The sequence below is a fragment of the Onychostoma macrolepis genome, chromosome 05 (assembly GCF_012432095.1).
Source record: "Onychostoma macrolepis isolate SWU-2019 chromosome 05, ASM1243209v1, whole genome shotgun sequence".
In the NCBI taxonomy this organism is placed as follows: domain Eukaryota; kingdom Metazoa; phylum Chordata; class Actinopteri; order Cypriniformes; family Cyprinidae; genus Onychostoma; species Onychostoma macrolepis.
In genome coordinates this window covers 22325541-22343826 of record NC_081159.1, presented here as the reverse complement: position 1 = coordinate 22343826, position 18286 = coordinate 22325541, and the positions used below count along the sequence as shown (strand labels likewise).

The window sequence follows — 18286 nt, the reverse complement described above, 5'->3', positions numbered from 1 at the left end:
TATTGTATTTGAACAACATTCCTTAAATCAGACAATTCATGACTGTATGAATGTTTTTTTCTGCATAAATAAAATGTCACAAGCAGAGAAATATATTGCCAAACTGATTTTATTTAAAAAAACAAGTCTGTCATAGTGTGATATAGTCAATATTTACAAATTTTATATTTTGACATTTGGCAAAATGTATAAATTGCAAAAAGGTGAAACAAAACGTTTAAACAATTTAGGTCAATGTTTGCAGCTTATTTTACTGTTGTTTAATAATTACAGCCAGACTTAGAAGTGCTATTTGTTCTTCAGCTAGAAAAACAGAACCAGGTAATTTGAACAACTGAAATCAATAGATTTGTATGCCCATGCATCTCCTCCAACAATCATATTTCTGTTGTGTAGATATTTAAACCGGTTACAAAGATTAGTGCTGCTATCTCTGTCTGTCCAGTTCAAGAGCACATGGTGACCCTTCCTACATCAAGCTCCCATTCATTTCATCAATCGTGGCTTTCCATAACTACAACATCTTTAAAAAAAAATAAAATAAAATATGGACACCATGAAGAAGAAAATAAAAGGAGTCTCAGGTTTTGACCAGTTGAATCTCTGCAAAAAAAGCAAATATCACGTGTAAATAATATGGCAGATTGTAACAAATCAAGCGCACTGAATTTGTATACAGTATACGACTACACTGAAATAATAGTAACTGCATGAAGAAAAACCTAAAATATTTTGCATTGTCAATCAGTAACGTGTTTTAATTTTCACAGCTATCAACAGCAAACAGAGTGAATATGAATCATTCAACCAATGTACCACTGACCACGTTCACATAGGATACTTCCCATTTAGTCTAGTGCAAATATGGTCCCACCTACAAAAGCAGCTCAGGTTGAAACAAAGAATACATGGCACAAGAGAAATCTCATGTGAGCATTTGTGAAGTGCTCATTATGCTCTCCCCTTATGGCAATTCCTTGTTTGCACTGATAAAGTTCAAAGCTTTTTTCCACACACAGGATTTGGTAAAGATTTCCCTCTATAACTCCATGTCTTCCTCTCCAGAGTTGAGGAGCGCAGGGCTGCTGAACAGCGGGCTGAAAGTCTGCTCACTGGGTGCTGTGAACTGGGGTTGGGGTGGGGGGCTGCTGATAGGCGGTACAGGGGTGGGAGTCTGTCTGCTCACTGCCAACTGCTTGCGCTGCTGTTTCTGTAAAGAGTCCTTCAGCCTCTGGGTGAGAGGGTCCTCTGGGGGGCGCCACAACACCAATTCCATACAGGAGCAGCTCCTGCAGAGGTGAGTGAAGAAGAGCGTGCTAAGCTGGATTTCTTTCCAATGAGGTCAGTGCTGTTAGTAGAAGCTGATGTTCTGCTGCTGGTTTGGGAACGTTTCTGTTTGTTTTCATACAATGATGAAAACAATAAGAATCCATACAATTTCATATAATCTGCTTTGACTTGCTTCAGTCGATCAGAATTGGTCATTTAAAACCACAAGAAATCAATTCTATTTACTCTCTTAATAAATGTGCCTTGTCTTATTTAGGCATTTTAAAAGTTCTTTATCAGAATCAGTTCTTTATCAATACACCAAAAATAAATACTTTTTTCATGTTTTGTTTTAACATTATTGTTCAAAAGTTTGGGGTCGATAAAATTTTTGAAAGTCTCATATAGGCTGCATTTGTATGATCAAAAATACAGTAAAACAGTCATGTGAAATTAGGGGCCAAGCACCGAAGGTGCGTAGGCACCTATAGTAACCGTTGGCGTTCTTATTATTCTTCTTCTTCCTCCGCTGTGGAAGACTATGGCAGCCCATAGAACCGCTTGCGGGAAATTTGTGAAATTTGGCGCACTGATAGAGGAGAGTCTCAGCATTAACCATAGAAAATTTGATGTCTCTAACTCAAACTCTCTAGCGCCACGACTTGTGCAAAGTTTCACTCATGTTTATGCTAATAACTTTTGAACCGTAAGCCACAAAATTAAAATTATTTTCCCTCTGATTCCTTGGCTGATTCAGAGTCAAATAGACACCAAAATTAGGTTTAGTTTTTCGCTATTTTTAATTGTTCGTAAAACCTACTTTTTCGAACTTGTCCTAGACGGTTCGTCCAATTTTCACCAAATTTGTCTAGGATCATCCGAGTTATAACATGCATGACCTGAGGCTACCTGCAGTGTTTCGGGCGCTGTGCCACCTAGTGGTCAGGAGATATGAAAAATGCATATTTTTGCTTATAACTTGTGAATGGTTTGGCCAAAAATCACTTTAGATAGGTCTCTTTAGATTCGGTGCATCATGCCGAGTCGAACCATATCCAATTTTCCCATGTCAGCCATTTTGAATTTTGTCGGAAAATGCTATATTTTATGAACACATTGACATATCGTTACGAAACTTGGTATGCTTCTTCGGCACCATGCCCTGATTTTACTCAAAACGTTTCGGGACAGCGCCACCTGGTGGTTAAAAGTTATAATGTAATTTCTTACATTAGCATATAGTAATCAAACTCATGTTGCTAGATTCCTTGGTTCATGCCGAGAACATTAATACCAATTTTGCCCTAATTGGCTGAACTTCCTGTCCACCATTTTGATTCATGATGAAAACCTACTTTTTCGAACTCCTCCTAGACCGTTAGTCCACCAAATTTGACTCGGATCATCTTCAGACCATGCTGGCAAAAAGTTATGGATCTTGCGTCGATATATGAAACGGTTTTCGTTCGGTGCATCAACTAATTTGCTGGAAAGATGCCAAACTGCATCTGAGGCTGTATCTCAGCAAAACTTTGACATACAGGTGCATCTCAATAAATTAGAATGTCGTGGAAAAGTTCATTTCAGTAATTCAACTCAAATTGTGAAACTCGTGTATTAAATAAATTAAATGCACACAGACTGAAGTAGTTTAAGTCTTTGGTTCTTTTAATACTTCATAAGACCAATAAAAACATTTTTAGTGAATTGTTGGCCTTCTGGAAAGTATGTTCATGTACTGTATATGTACTCAATACTTGGTAGGGGCTCCTTTTGCTTTAATTACTGCCTCAATTCGGCGTGGCATGGAGGTGATCAGTTTGTGGCACTGCTGAGGTGGTATGGAAGCCAAGGTTTCTTTGACAGTGGCCTTCAGCTCATCTGCATCTTATGGTCTCTTGTTTCTCATTTTCCTCTTGACAATACTCCATAGATTCTCTATGGGGTTCAGGTCTAGTGAGTTGCTGGCCAGTCAAGCACACCAACACTATGGTCATTTAACCAACTTTTGGTGCTTTTGGCAGTGTGGGCAGGTGCCAAATCCTGCTGGAAAATGAAATCAGCATCTTTAAAAAGCTGGTCGGCAGAAGGAAGCATGAAGTGCTCCAAAATTTCTTGGTAAATGGGTGCAGTGACTTTGGTTTTCAAAAAACACAATGGACCAACACCAGCAGATGACACTGCACCCCAAATCATCACAGACTGTGGAAACTTAACACTAGACTTCAAGCAACTTGGGCTATGAGCTTCTCCAACCTTCCTCCAGACTCTAGGACCTTGGTTTCCAAATGAAATACAAAACTTGCTCTCATCTGAAAAGAGGACTTTGGACCACTGGGCAACAGTCCAGTTCTTCTTCTCCTTAGCCCAGGTAAGACGCCTCTGACCTTTTCTGTGGTTCAGGAGTGGCTTAACAAGAGGAATACGACAACTGTAGCCAAATTCCTTGACACGTCTGTGTGTGGTGGCTCTTGATGCCTTGACCCCAGCCTCAGTCCATTCCTTGTGAAGTTCACCCAAATTCTTGAATCGATTTTGCTTGACAATCCTCATAAGGCTGCGGTTCTCTCGGTTGGTTGTGCATCTTTTTCTTCCACACTTTTTCCTTCCACCCAACTTTCTGTTAACATGCTTGGATACAGCACTCTGTGAACAGCCAGCTTCTTTGGCAATGAATGTTTGTGGCTTACCCTCCTTGTGAAGGGTGTCAATGATTGTCTTCTGGACAACTGTCAGATCAGCAGTCTTCCCCATGATTGTGTAGCCTAGTGAACCAAACTGAGAGACCATTTTGAAGGCTCAGGAAACCTTTGCAGGTGTTTTGTGTTGATTAGCTGATTGGCATGTCACCATATTCTAATTTGTTGAGATAGTGAATTGGTGGGTTTTTGTTAAATGTGAGCCAAAATCATCACAATTAAAAGAACCAAAGACTTAAACTACTTCAGTCTGTGTGCATTGAATTTATTTAATACACGAGTTTCACAATTTGAGTTGAATTACTGAAATAAATTAACTTTTCCACGACATTCTAATTTATTGACATGCACCTGTATTCACACCAAATTTTGTATGTGACATTGTCACCTCACACGGACCACGCCACGTCAGTTTGGTAACAGTGCCACCTATTGGTCAAGAGTAATAAACCATTCATCAATTATCAATTATGAAATTTCCAAAAATGCTAATAACTTTTGATTGCATTAGCCTATTGTAATGAAACTGGCCTCAAATTATTCCTTGGGTCATGCCGGCAACATACATACCAATTGTGTCACAGAAAGCCAAACTTCCTGTCCACCATTTTGATTTGTGTTGAAAACCTACTTTTTCGAACTCCTTCTCAACCGTTTGTCCAATTTTCACCAAAATCGAATCATATCATCTTCAGACCATGCTTAGAAAAAAAAGTTTTGCATACCACAGCAACGAATTTGAGGCATGATGCCAAAATGACACTTGAGGCTGTATCTTTGCAATGCTTTGGCATATTGACACCAAACGTTGTGTGTGCCATTGTCACCTCACACAGAACACACCACATCGATTTGATAACAGTGCCACCTAATGATAGTTTTCACGTGACGTCACACCCTTATAGGAACGCCCACCTGGCGGGCAAAACGAAGCTTTGCTCCACTGACCGCCAGTTACTTTTACGCAGATTGCATCAAGTAATAATGTAGTAAAACGCAGATATTAAAAGGCGAGATTCAGTGGACACCTTATTGATGATGTATATTTTGTACAGGCAAGAAGATGAAGCCAGAATATAAACGTAATGTGCAAAGTTTCACATTAAATGGCTTCCCATAGAAAACCATTCGAAGGAAAACACTGAACCGTTAAGCGGACTGCGTTCATATTCCGGCCTCATCTGCTTGCCTGTGTAAACTATGCATCATTAATGTGGTGATTACTGAATTTGATCTTTTAATATTACTGTTTTAAATATATTAAGGCACTTTAAGTGTTTTTACAACGTTTTGTTGCACTGTTTATGATTGAAATATTGCCACGGGTGCTTAATATGGATTGCAAATGGCCAAAACTTGCATTTTGTTCAGAAATAACTTTGTTTTATTCTTTTGAGAGGTGATCTAAATATTTGCAGCTGGGAAACAGATGAAAAATTGACACGCTTGTGTAGCAGTTCTATGGATGTTTTGCCCTTCAAGTCTTCGAGCCGGTCACGTGACTGAAAACTATCAATTAGTCAAAAGTGAAAAGTCATTCAATCATATTACTAGTAGTTTTAAATGATTTTTCAGCCATTTGTACTACAATAATCTTAAAATGGCTTCAATTACTCATTGCTGCAGTAGGTCTGATGCTTGCTTCTGTAGTGCTTGGCCCGTAATTGCTGCTTGCAGCTATATACAGGTGCTGGTCATATAATTAGAATATCATCAAAAAGTTGATTTATTTCCATTCAAAAAGTGAAACTTTTGATGATTAGAGCTTACAGCTCATGAAAGTCAAAAATCAGTATCTCAAAATATTAGAATATTACTTAAGACCAATACAAAGAAAGGATTTTTAGAAATCTTGGCCAACTGAAAAGTATGAAAATGAAAAGTATGAGCATGTACAGCACTCAATACTTAGTTGGGGCTCCTTTTGCCTTAATTACTGCAGCAATACGGCGTGGCAAGGAGTCGATCAGTCTGTGGCACTGTTCAGGTGTTATGACAGAAGTTATCACAGAAGGTCATTACTGAAAGGTGTGGCTGTTTACAGAGTGCTGCATCAAAGCATATTAAATGCAAAGTTGACTGGAAGGAAGAATTTGGGTAGGAAAAGGTGCACAAGCAACAGGGATGACCGCAAGCTTGAGAATACAGTCAAGCAAAGCCGATTCAAACACTTGTGAGAGCTTCACAAGGAGTGAACTGAAGCTGGAGTCAGTGCATCAAGAGTCACCATGCTCAGACGTCTTCAGGAAAAGGACTACCAAGCCACTTCTGAACCAGAGACAACGTCAGAAGCATCTTACCTGGGCTGTGGAGAAAAAGAACTGGACTGTTGCTCAGTGGTCCAAAGTCCTCTTTTTTGTATGTAAATGTAAATTTTACATTTCATTTGGAAATCAAGGTCCCAGAGTCTGAAGGAAGAGTGGAGAGGCACAGAATCCATGTTGCTTGAAGTCCAGTGTGAAGTTTCCACAGTCAGTGATGATTTGGGCTGCCATGTCATCTGCTGGTGTTGGTCCACTGTGTTTTCTGAAGTCCACCGTCAACGCAGCCATCTACCAGGACGTTTTAGAGCACTTCATGCTTCCTTCTGCTGACAAGCTTTATGGAGATGCTGATTTCATTTTCCAGCAGGACTGGGCACCTGCCCACACTGCCAAAGATACCAAAAGCTGGTTCAATGACCATAGTGTTACTGTGCTTGATTGGCCAGCAAACTCGCCTGACCTGAACCCCATAGAGAATCTATGAGGTATTGTCAAGAGGAAGATGAGAGACACCAGACCCAACAATGCAGATGAGCTGAAGGCCACTATCAGAGCAACCTGGGCTCTCATAACACCTGAACAGTGCCACAGACTGATCGACTTTAAATCTGATCGACGAAAATACAATACTTTTTATTACAATACAAAAGTTATTTTAGGATGCCTTGATGAATAGGAAGTTTTTTTCTATTTGAAATATAAATATAATCTAAAATATAGATAATGAAATATAATTTTTTTTAAACATTATAAATGTAATTTCTGTTAATTTTGATAAATTTAATGCATCCTTGCTGAATAAAAGTATTAATTTCTTTTAAATATTTCCAACACCAATGGTAGAACAGGCTTATTCTTTAACACTTGAAATGAAGCTTATTTATGAATTTCTTTATTAACTAAAATTTAAATGAATGCGTTGAATTAAAGAGCCAGCAAGTGTCAAGCATATATGGAAACCTGAAAATAAGATACGCACACTGACTGCGCTACTGTTTGGGGTAGAATGTCACCAATCCCCCGCTGTAGCCCCTCTCTTAAGCTGTCGGACATCACCAGCACTGGTCTGCGCTGAGCCGGTTCCACATCAAGCTCTTCTTCATCACTATCATCCTCCAAAGTTATCCTGTACCAAACATACACAATATATCAGGAAGACTGCCTATAAGAATCTACAATTTCTAAAGGTAGCATAACATCAGTTTGAACTTTCATGCATATCATGTCTGAACAATGACTCTATAAACACAAGCAGAGATACAATCAGTTTGAAATCAAACTAATAATGTGTTCATTTCTGTCTCACCTGTCTTCTATCTCCTGCAGTCTCCTCTGAGTGGCCTCCACCTCCATGCTTGAGCCTTCTGTGGGAACTCTGGGTAATGGAGACGGAGTGGATGTAAAGGGCAGACCCATCTCCTCTGTCCTGGGTTCAGTCTGCAGTTGAACCGGGCTGGCCTCAGAAGGGGAAGTGGTGATAGACTCCACAGACCATCTTTGGCTTACTTTAGGACTTGGATACTCATCTGCTCCTTCCTCTCCCATCACCTTTCGCCGTTTAGGACTGCAGCTTCTGTAGGGGAAAAAGGTCATGAAAAACCCACTGCAGCATAGAGCAAATCTCATGAGTGGAAACTGTTTACTCACTCATCATCTGTCCTTCTCCTCTGTTTCCTCATGCATCTTCTATCCCAGCTTTTAAGATGAAACGCACAGACAAATAAGATGAGCAGTCTTCACTTTATTGCATAAATGAGGACTGTATAAAAGCACAAGACCATAATACTTACGTATTCGGCATAGATCCACCTGTCAGATGACGCAAGTCTCTGGTTGGCCCGCTGAATGTGGCCAAATCAGGGTTACTAAAAGGAGCAAGGGGGGGAAATGTGATGAACTCCAGCTCGATGCTTCCTGACCTGGTGCTCTGCATCATCCTCCAGACGAAGATGTGCTGAAAACATTAGAATCAAATAGCAACTGCAGTCACGCAGTGTGAATGGAAGTATCTGGAAAACAGAAAAATGAATAAATCAATGGTTCAACCTTCAGAACAGGTCATGCAGAGGTTCAGTACAACATGACCGGAGTTATACTAAGGCACACTCAAAGATTTTATCTTTACCTTCAAAAAACATATATACACAAATGATATATACCTAAATAATGAATGGCTATTGTTTTAAGTAGGACAAACTGTCATTTGCAGGTGTGAGTTATAGATGTAATAAGCTAACTGGTCGCTAACTCGTCACTAACTTGGTAAATTCATATTTTCCTTCACAGTAGGCCATGATATTGGTAATGCTCTGAAAAAGTAAATGTTGTGTTTTTTTTAGTTTTACTTGTAATGATCTTCAATACTTCACCATTAAGAAATATTTTGGTTCTCTGGATAAGAATGACTTGAATTAATCGCTGGCTGCAGCTTCAAATATCCTCCAGTCATACGCCCCACAACATGCAAAACAAAACACAGTCAGTTCTTGCATTAGGAACACAAACACTTACCTTTCACACGCCCCCCAAAAGCGGAAAGCCAGCTGTGGAAATGTGGAAAAGTGTCTAAAGACAACTAGCACGAGAAGTTGTAAGAGCCTGAATTTTAAGACGCGTTTCTAGAATAGTGTGAAAATGAACTGGACTTCACGGGATTTGTAGTTCGTTGGTTTTGTAGTTCTTTAACCGGAAGTGCGCTATAATAACAGTAAACAAACTCACGTTTGGGAAGGAAGAGGAGACGTTTTCTTGCTGTTAAACATTAGAAAATAACCGAGTGAAGAAAAGAAAATAATTTGAGACGAAAATTGAAGAAAACAGATAATCTAGAGCACAGGTCAACAATAAGTTGCAAAACTACAAACTCTGTAGATGAGTAACTAACTCCGCCTCTGCTCACTGCCATGATGTGTTAGTGTCAGTTATTCATTTTTAACTGGATTTAACAGGATACCTAACTTGGCCTTAAAATGGTAAGAACCACTACAGCTTTGACTAAGCACATTGATCGACTTTGCGTTAGTGTGATACAGAATGTTCAAGCTTAATTAGTTTACTGCTAGCAAAATAATAAAATGTTAATATTTTGTTTTAATAAGAGATTTCACCATTTGTCTGTATTGTTGTCACTGACAGATTACTTTAGCCATCGTGAGTGCGCTGCTGGCGCTGGCTGCTGGAAAACCTTGTGGTAAGATTTAGTACATCGTTTTTTTTTTCTTTCTGTTTTTCCCCCTTTTTATTTCTTTATTTTTGTGATTTTGATTTGTAGTCATCATTTGGTCATGTGGTGGGGAAATGACATAAATCCCGTCATTGCGCAATATGCTTGTCCTATTTCTACAGCAATACCTTTACAAAAAGTACTGTACCAGTACCATAGTACAAATGATGGACGTAGATGGTATATACAAATATACTGAATCATTACCATATTTATATATTATTCAGGTATTTTAAGTTAAAGATTGCTACAGAATTACAATATGTTTAAAAGAATAGTAGTCTATAACTTTTTGGTGTTTTTTTTCTCTCGCTATTGTAGGTTTAGATGTTTTTCCAGAATGTTTTTATTGATTTTTTTGTTTTGTTTTTATCATCCTGTTGTATGGATTTGTTATCCTGTATAGTCAGCAATTATAAAGTCTATAAATAAATTATTCTGCGTGTATCATAATGCTGTAACCAATTCATGTTACCAATAATGTACTATTCTTTAACCCAATTCATAACATTCATCATATTCTTACTGTCATTTCTGTTTGTCCAGAAGTTCTGCTCAGAATACTTGGAATCATTTCACTCTGTTCTTTGCCCTCTCTTTTGTGACTGTGACAATTCTAAGACAAAGTGTATTTTATGGGTTGAATGAATGGTGAAAAAAAGGCCGCTGTGACCTGTATTGCTGAGACAGCAGTGGACATAAATCAACTATACAGTGGCACTTAAAATAAGCAAAAGTGATCAACGAGAACAGTGATGCAAAGTTTATGATAGTCTGCATTTAATTTCATGCTCTCTGTTTTCTTGGTATCATCTTTCAGCATCAGATCACGAGGCTCTTCTCCTGTCCTTCAATAAGCAGCTGCTGCAGTCAGTGGACACGCGAGATACCCTACCCAATCCCAGTGTGCACATCGCCCTGCGGCTCTCAACACACCATAATCTAGCTAAAGAGAGCGAACATCTCATCCGTCTCAAGGCAGAGTTTCATGATGATATTGAGAAGTATGGAACACATTTCACATCTTTCTCATTAAACTTTAAAACAACTGTAAATGACTTCAGAAACGATTGTCACTGTAGTGGAAATAAATTCTCTATTCTAGAATATTGTTCTATTTCAACTGATTTTGGTTCTGCTTGTATTATTACTATTTTATATATCTGCTTGCAGATCTCTCAGAAATAATGAGTTGGTGGTTGGCCGTCTAGCTCTGTACATCTTGGCTCTAAAGTCTTCCTGTCATGATCTGGAGAGTGTACATCTCACTCATAATGAGATGAAGGAGTCTCTCCTCATTCACCTAAAGAAAGAGATGGAGGAAGAAAAACAGAACATTGCATGTAAGGGGCAATTTTTTTGTAATAGGATTCGGAAGATGCTTACCAAGGCTGCATTTATTTGATTAAAAATACAGTAAAAACAGTAATATTGTAAAATATTATTGCAATTTAAAGTAAATGTTTTCTATTTGAATACATTTTAAAATTCAGAAATCATTCTAATATGCTAAATGGCTGCTCAGATAACATTTAATCTTGTTATTAATGTTGAAAACAGTTGTGCTGCTTAATATTTTTGTGGGAAACGGTAGATTTTTACACAGAAAGTTCAAAACAACAGCATTTATTTGAAATAGAAATCTTTTGTCAAAGCAATTTTAATGTGTCCTTGCTGAATAAAAGTATTATTTAATATTTATATTAAATATTTTATTGTACTGTAATTCTAATTTTAATATTATTTTCTGCAGTCGGTCACCGTCCAAAGACCAGCTATTACCAGTACTCTCTGGGCATTCTGGCTCTATGTGTGAGCGGTGTTAGAGTCAGCACACATGTCAGCCAAAAACTCATCCATGCTGTGGAACATAGACAGATAAAACATGGAGAGTCCTTATGTGTCGGTGAGTTTAAATCAACTCTTTTTTTTGTTTTTTGTTTTAAAGAAATGGTTCACTGTAAACCCAAACCCATATGACTTACTTTCTTCTGTGTTACACAACACATTTTACAAGCAATTACAATGAATGAAAACTGAAGCCTTCACACTTCAAAAAGGGTGCAAAATACCATCAAAGTATCCCATATTTCAGATTTGAAGATTCTGAAGCCATACAGCTTTGTGTGGGAAACAGACAAAATTAAAGTGTAATGTCCAGCACAGCCAAAATTTCTTCTTTTGTGTCCTCCTTTTGTATTAAATTTAAGGAAATATGTTAATTTGGCCTGAGGTCACTAACCAATATGACTTCCTCCTTCACCCTTCAGACTCGCATGCAATGGCAGGCATGGCCCTGCAGTGTCTAAAAGACGAGGGAATTGCTGTTAAAGATGCTGCAGAGCTAGACAGGGCTCTTGCCACCATTAAGCAGAGGCTTCTCGACTCTAAGAGAGCTGATGGTCACATGGGCAATGAGTTCAGCACAGGACTGGCGGTGCAGGTAAGAATGAAGATATTAAATATTTGGTTAAATGAAAAAGCCTTATTTGAGTGACAGGTTCTCATGGTTCTCTGTCTTACAGGCCTTGATGGCTATGGGCAGTCAGATGGAGGAATGTGGCTCTGCTATTGAAGCTTTAAGGGCAGATGTTAAGAAAGGAACATACCATAACCCTATGGCCATCTCTCAGGTCCTGCCAGTGCTACACCAACGCACTTACCTTCATCTGAAGAGCCAAGAATGCCGCAATGAGGATGGTATGTACAACAGACATGCAAGCTCAATCAGCAGAATTGTATTTGCAGTCCTAAAGTTTGTTTTTCCAAAGAAAAATAAAATAGGCTGCATTTTTATTTCTGTAAAATAACTTTCATATTTAATGTTTAGCAGTTTTAGTAAGATATTTTAATCTCAAAATAATTTTTTCCTAATAACTTTTGTGTTTTCCATGTGCTCCATGATGTCCCTGCTTTAGACACTTTGACCACTGATGTGGATTCCCCTTCAGAAGTCCTCCCAAGTCACGGGCAAGTGTCACTACAGGTGAAGGTTATTAAATCAAACGGTGCATCGTCTGTGTTTTCCATTCATATACCCAGGGGCTCCTCGCTATTTGAAGCCCTCAACCTGCTCCAAGACAAACAAACTGGTTTCACGTGAGTTTGGATTTCTCAAGATGCTTTATTTGAACTATATTGTCAAAATATTTTTTTTTTACTGTATTAATTACAACTCTTTTTTTTTTTGAATGAATGAATTTTGAGTATGAACAACCCTTTTGCTCCATGTATCACAGCTTTAGCACAGAGGACAGCTTGTGGGGACCCTTCCTCAGTGTGGTCAATGAAGAACAAGCACGTCAGACTGATCGTAGATACTGGCATATCTCCTCAGACGGCAACTCTCTGACACAGGGTGAGAGAATTCTACGCTAAATAGGTGTAACAATGCACTTGTCTATAAAAATGTATTGCATGGTGTCTATCGGACTGTTTTATAGTCTCTATCTATCTTATATTAATTACTTAAATGTTCAATGGTGTGCTTTTCTCCTCAGGTATCAAAGACTATAAGATTGATGCCGCTCAAAAACTCACCATTAAGAACACTGGATATTGATTCCTCTACTGGATGCAAGAGAAGAGACGAATGGGATGAAACCTTAATGTTTATGAATCTATGGATATAATTATTTGATTTGATTTTCTTGTCATAAACAACATTGAAGGTTGCCTCACTGATTGTTGCCTCTTCACACTGCCTGAATGTTTAAAGGTTCATAAAAACAAGAATCAGAACATATTAACATTGTTTGTATTTTAGAGATTTAATACATATATCTTTTGAAATCTAACATATATTTTTGTGTCATTCTGCAGCTGCTACGAATCTAGATGAACAAATATAAAATAAATATTACCAATATTTAAAAAATGTGTGGCTTTATTAAAACCATATCTCACATCATGGTGATAAAGTGTTCAATGTAGCATGTAGTTGCACTACATTCATGAAGAAATAATGACAATATTGTTACGGAAAACGTCTTAAAAAGCACCAAACATATTTCCCCTAACATGATTTTTCATGTAGAACCAAAACCAGCAGAACACAGCACTTTGGTACATGCTATACATTGTTATGGCCAGTAGATGGCTACACCGTACTCCGTATCGTAATGCTTCGAGTAATGAACCCTTTTGTACAATATTATCTGTCTGCAATACCGGACCTTCAGGACCGCAGTTGTAGGACCGCACTTCTAGGACCCTAGTTTTAAAAATGTTGAGTAATTATTGGGTCTAAGTAGCATAATATAATAACTCAAGTAAAATATACAAGGAATCATGGTATAGTCTTTTCAGTCACTAGATCAACCACATTTTCAAGTACAGAGGGAAGACACAAGGATGACTCTGGGGGTAGATTTAAGATTGTGTATATTTTATAAAATAATATATTACAACAGTTGAACTTGAACACACACAAAAACAAATTTGTTCATGACATGAACCACATAGAAAGAACTTCATGGACAACGTCTTCACTGACTCCTAAGAGACAGAAAGAGAGAAGTGAATGAAATAAGGAACATTTAGTTGAACATGTTCTACTCTCTAATTTTAAATTTCATATTTCTTCATGCCAATTAATGTTCATAATACTATTATTGCATAGCTACTGTTCAAAGATTTGGAAAAAATTTATTTTGATGTTGTGGGAACAAAGGTTCTTGAAACATTCATGTCAACAAAGCCCATCTGAACTGAGAAAAAAATAATAGAGAGAGATGCAAGAAATCTGAATAGAAATAACATATTATTGACATGACTTTAAATATTTAAAGCACACATTGTGATGTATGCAGCAGCACTACCTACCACCTGGATGCTCTCCCCTCTTTTCTCAGTTGTTTCTCTATAACCCTATTAAATTCTTCCACTTCACTGAAATAGTTAATGGAGAACATAATCACTGCTACGTTAACAGAAATACTGTTAACGCTTAAAAAAAGGATACATTGGACATTGTGTAAAAACAATTCCAATACTTGACCAATTTATTTATTTATCTGAGAGAGAGCAGGCGCAAATCCTGGCAGCGGCAGGTCGCAGCGCCACTTCCGGTGGCATCCCCAGATGCCACGGCAGCTGCCAGAGTTCGTGGCAGCTGCCACGGTTTTTCTCGCTGTTTTTGCTGTTTGCTCGATAAAAACTACACTATTCTCAGTGGCGTGCGATGGTGTTTTTTTTTTTAAAATGATGCAAAGTTCCCACAATTGTATTACTATTATTATACATTTTTATGTATCAGCTGTCAGATTTTGTGCCAGGAGTCACGATCGTTTGTCGCCGTTTCTGCTGTAAATTACAGTTTTATTTCTAACTAAAATATTTGATGATGCATATTATATACCAGCAAGCAGATGCGATCAGAATATGAACCCAATAAGCTAAATTGCATAAGTATTATCCCATAAAGAACATACACACAGATAAAGAGTGCCCATTGCCGCTAGCCAATACTGTATACGCACACACGCGCGGGCATACACAAACATTTTTTTTAATGTAACACTTTAGTTATTAACTAGTTGCTTGCATATTACTATATTAGCTGTTTATTAGTACTCATAAAGCACATACTATGCCTTATTATGCGTGATTCTACATCTTACCCTACCTGAACAGTAAGGAGTTTATTGAGGCAAAAGTCAATAGTATGGTAACAGTGAGAACTGTACCCAAAACTAAAGTGTACACACACACACACACACACACACACACACACACACACACACACACACACACATACACACATATATATATATATACAGTGAGGAAAATAAGTATTTGAACACCCTGCTATTTTGCAAGTTCTCCCACTTAGAAATCATGGAGGGGTCTGAAATTGTCATCGTAGGTGCATGTCCACTGTGAGAGACATAATCAAAAAAAAAAAATCCAGAAATCACAATGTATGATTTTTTAACTATTTATTTGTATGATACAGCTGCAAATAAGTATTTGAACACCTGTCTATCAGCTAGAATTCTGACCCTCAAAGACCTGTTAGTCTGCCTTTAAAATGTCCACCTCCACTCCATTTATTATCCTAAATTAGATGCAACAGTTTGAGGTCGTTAGCTGCATAAAGACACCTGTCCACCCCATACAATCAGTAAGAATCCAACTACTAACATGGCCAAGACCAAAGAGCTGTCCAAAGACACTAGAGACAAAATTGTACACCTCCACAAGGCTGGAAAGGGCTACGGGAAATTGCCAAGCAGCTTGGTGAAAAAGGTCCACTGTTGGAGCAATCATTAGAAAATGGAAGAAGCTAAACATGACTGTCAATCTCCCTCGGACTGGGGCTCCATGCAAGATCTCACCTCGTGGGGTCTCAATGATCCTAAGAAAGGTGAGAAATCAGCCCAGAACTACACGGGAGGAGCTGGTCAATGACCTGAAAAGAGCTGGGACCACCGTTTCCAAGGTTACTGTTGGTAATACACTAAGACGTCATGGTTTGAAATCATGCATGGCACGGAAGGTTCCCCTGCTTAAACCAGCACATGTCCAGGCCCGACTTAAGTTTGCCAATGACCATTTGGATGATCCAGAGGAGTCATGGGAGAAAGTCATGTGGTCAGATGAGACCAAAATAGAACTTTTGGTCATAATTCCACTAAACGTGTTTGGAGGAAGAAGAATGATGAGTACCATCCCAAGAACACCATCCCTACTGTGAAGCATGGGGTGGTAGCATCATGCTTTGGGGTGCTTTTCTGCACATGGGACAGGGCGACTGCACTGTATTAAGGAGAGGATGACCGGGGCCATGTATTGCAAGATTTTGGGGAACAACCTCCTTCCTCAGTTAGAGCATTGAAGATGGGTCGAGGCTGGGTCTTCCAACATGACAATGACCCAAAGCACACAGCCAGGATAACCAAGGAGTGGCTCTGTAAGAAGCATATCAAGGTTCTGGCGTGGCCGAGCCAGTCTCCAGACCTAAACCCAATAGAGAATCTTTGGAGGAGCTCAAACTCCGTGTTTCTCAGCGACAGGCCAGAAACCTGACTGATCTAGAGAAGATCTGTGTGGAGGTGGGCCAAAATCCCTCCTGCAGTGTGTGCAAACCTGGTGAAAAACTACAGGAAAGCGTTTGACCTCTGTAATTGCAAACAAAGGCTACTGTACCAAATATTAACATTGATTTTCTCAGGTGTTCAAATACTTATTTGCAGCTGTATCATACAAATAAATAGTTAAAAAATCATACATTGTGATTTCTGGATTTTTTTTTTTTTGATTATGTCTCTCACAGTGGACATGCACCTACGATGACAATTTCAGACCCCTCCATGATTTCTAAGTGGGAGAACTTGCAAAATAGCAGGGTGTTCAAATACTTATTTTCCTCACTGTATATATATATATATATATATATATATATATATATATTAAAATAATCATGAGACCATTTTAATTGAGACACTTAAGTTTTTATTGATTTTATGTATTTTTATCATTAACTGATTTTATATTTATGATCCTGAAGGATCTTTATTCACTCTTTATTAATCCTTTCCTTTGAACTGTATACAGTGAACTGTTGGATCCTGAAAGATGAAAAATTCTTAATCAAATATGGCGACAGTAGCCCACTTGTTTTTATCCACAAGTTCTGTCCAGAAGAAGAAGAAAGTATGGTCAAAATATTTGGTGTATATAATAATGTTACAATTAATGCCTCAGACTTGTAGGCCTAGAGCATACAGTACATGACATAAATGCTATTTTCTAACAATGAATGCTTTCTATTAATATTATAAATGTATTATTACTGTTTTTCATTATAAAATAACAGTAAAAATTGTTTGCAACAAAACTTACAAAAATTACACATAGTTTTGCAACGCATAAAAAAGGTATTACAGTTAAAACATTTTGCTACACTCACCATAGTTTAAGCATGCTATTTGTAGTAAAACCGTGGCTATACAAATTGTAATAAATAAAAAAAACATTTCATTTCTCGGTGATCCCACATTTGCCCATTTTCATTTTTGTAGCTATTACAAAAATGCTATACTTAATTGAACTGCCCAATTTTCATTCATCACTTTATTAATTTGCATGCATGATATGAATGTAAAATAACCTGCCAAAATTTACATAACCTCAAAGCCGCAAGGATAAGATTACTGAATTTCTGATGTTAGTGTGTTGTACGGCTTTGCCTGCCATCAGTCAAGGCAAGGGAGGCAGAGTCTCATTAGAGAAAAGAAAAATAGATGCGAAAATTATCGATATTACAAAAATAAATCAACGCAAGTATTACAAAATATGACATTAAAAAGTGTAAAAGTTACTACTTTTTATAAAGTAATTCTGTCCAACAGCGACACCCACTGGTAAAGTTAAAAAGAACAGCTGAACATCAGTTGACATATAAAATATGTTTGTATTGTTACTGCCTTTTGCTATTATTTTGGAATAAATGTAAAAATACGTAAAAACACTTAACTTGATGAGATTTATTGGTTTTGATGAACAGAATATTACACAGTGTAAAAATACAAAATATAATTGTATTTACTTTTTAATGTAATGTTTATTTAACCAGGGAAGGTAAAGTTTTATATATTTATAAGTCATACACGAAGCCGGACGGTGCAGAAAGTGCAAGACGGACTCATATAGAAGTAATAACTTACAACTTACCAGGAAATCCCTAATATGGACAAAAGCGTCCAGCTATCACTGTGTTTTCTGAAGACATTAAACACACGATTGCCACAATATATGGTTTATTTGTGCTTTTTTCAGTCATCTCCAGGTAATAAATAAAGTATATGAACAATTCAGTGCTACTTGAC

General features: G+C 37.8%; 2 protein-coding genes across 3 annotated transcripts; one reads left to right on the top strand and one right to left on the bottom strand.

Moving 5' to 3' along the window:
- Nucleotides 1-91: 91 nt before the first annotated feature.
- Nucleotides 92-8896, bottom strand: ccdc117 (coiled-coil domain containing 117). 2 transcript variants are annotated; one of them, XM_058776314.1, is made up of 6 exons: nt 8744-8896; nt 8023-8241; nt 7880-7927; nt 7539-7805; nt 7212-7358; nt 92-603 (listed from the first exon to the last, which is right to left on the bottom strand). In XM_058776314.1, the coding sequence occupies exons 2-6, from the start codon at nt 8166-8168 to the stop codon at nt 495-497; spliced, it is 717 nt and encodes a 238-aa protein (XP_058632297.1). In that variant the 5' UTR covers nt 8169-8241; nt 8744-8896; the 3' UTR covers nt 92-494. The 2 variants fall into 2 exon arrangements, with proteins under 2 accessions (XP_058632297.1, XP_058632296.1); XM_058776313.1 differs by having other exon boundaries at nt 92-1289; nt 8744-8895.
- A 133-nt stretch (nt 8897-9029) lies between these two features.
- Nucleotides 9030-13362, top strand: tcn2 (transcobalamin II). The gene is made up of 10 exons (XM_058776312.1): nt 9030-9204; nt 9368-9422; nt 10276-10459; nt 10629-10798; nt 11209-11361; nt 11726-11898; nt 11981-12155; nt 12374-12554; nt 12695-12813; nt 12956-13362. Exons 1-10 carry the CDS (start codon nt 9202-9204, stop codon nt 13015-13017), a joined length of 1275 nt encoding a protein of 424 aa, XP_058632295.1. The 5' UTR covers nt 9030-9201; the 3' UTR covers nt 13018-13362.
- Nucleotides 13363-18286: the final 4924 nt, after the last annotated feature.

Excerpts from the sequence above, each read along its gene's own strand:
- tcn2 (XM_058776312.1), top strand. Across the intron at positions 12,156-12,373 it reads AGAATGCCGCAATGAGGATG|ACACTTTGACCACTGATGTG; the intron begins GTATGTACAACA and ends TCCCTGCTTTAG. Across the intron at positions 12,814-12,955 it reads CGGCAACTCTCTGACACAGG|GTATCAAAGACTATAAGATT; the intron begins GTGAGAGAATTC and ends TTTTCTCCTCAG.
- ccdc117 (XM_058776313.1), bottom strand. The coding sequence starts at position 8,168 with ATGATGCAGAGCACCAGGTCAGGAAGCATCGAGCTGGAGTTCATCACA. Across the intron at positions 7,928-8,022 it reads GGTGGATCTATGCCGAATAC|CTGGGATAGAAGATGCATGA; the intron begins GTAAGTATTATG and ends TCATCTTAAAAG. Across the intron at positions 7,359-7,538 it reads CTGCAGGAGATAGAAGACAG|GATAACTTTGGAGGATGATA; the intron begins GTGAGACAGAAA and ends TGTTTGGTACAG.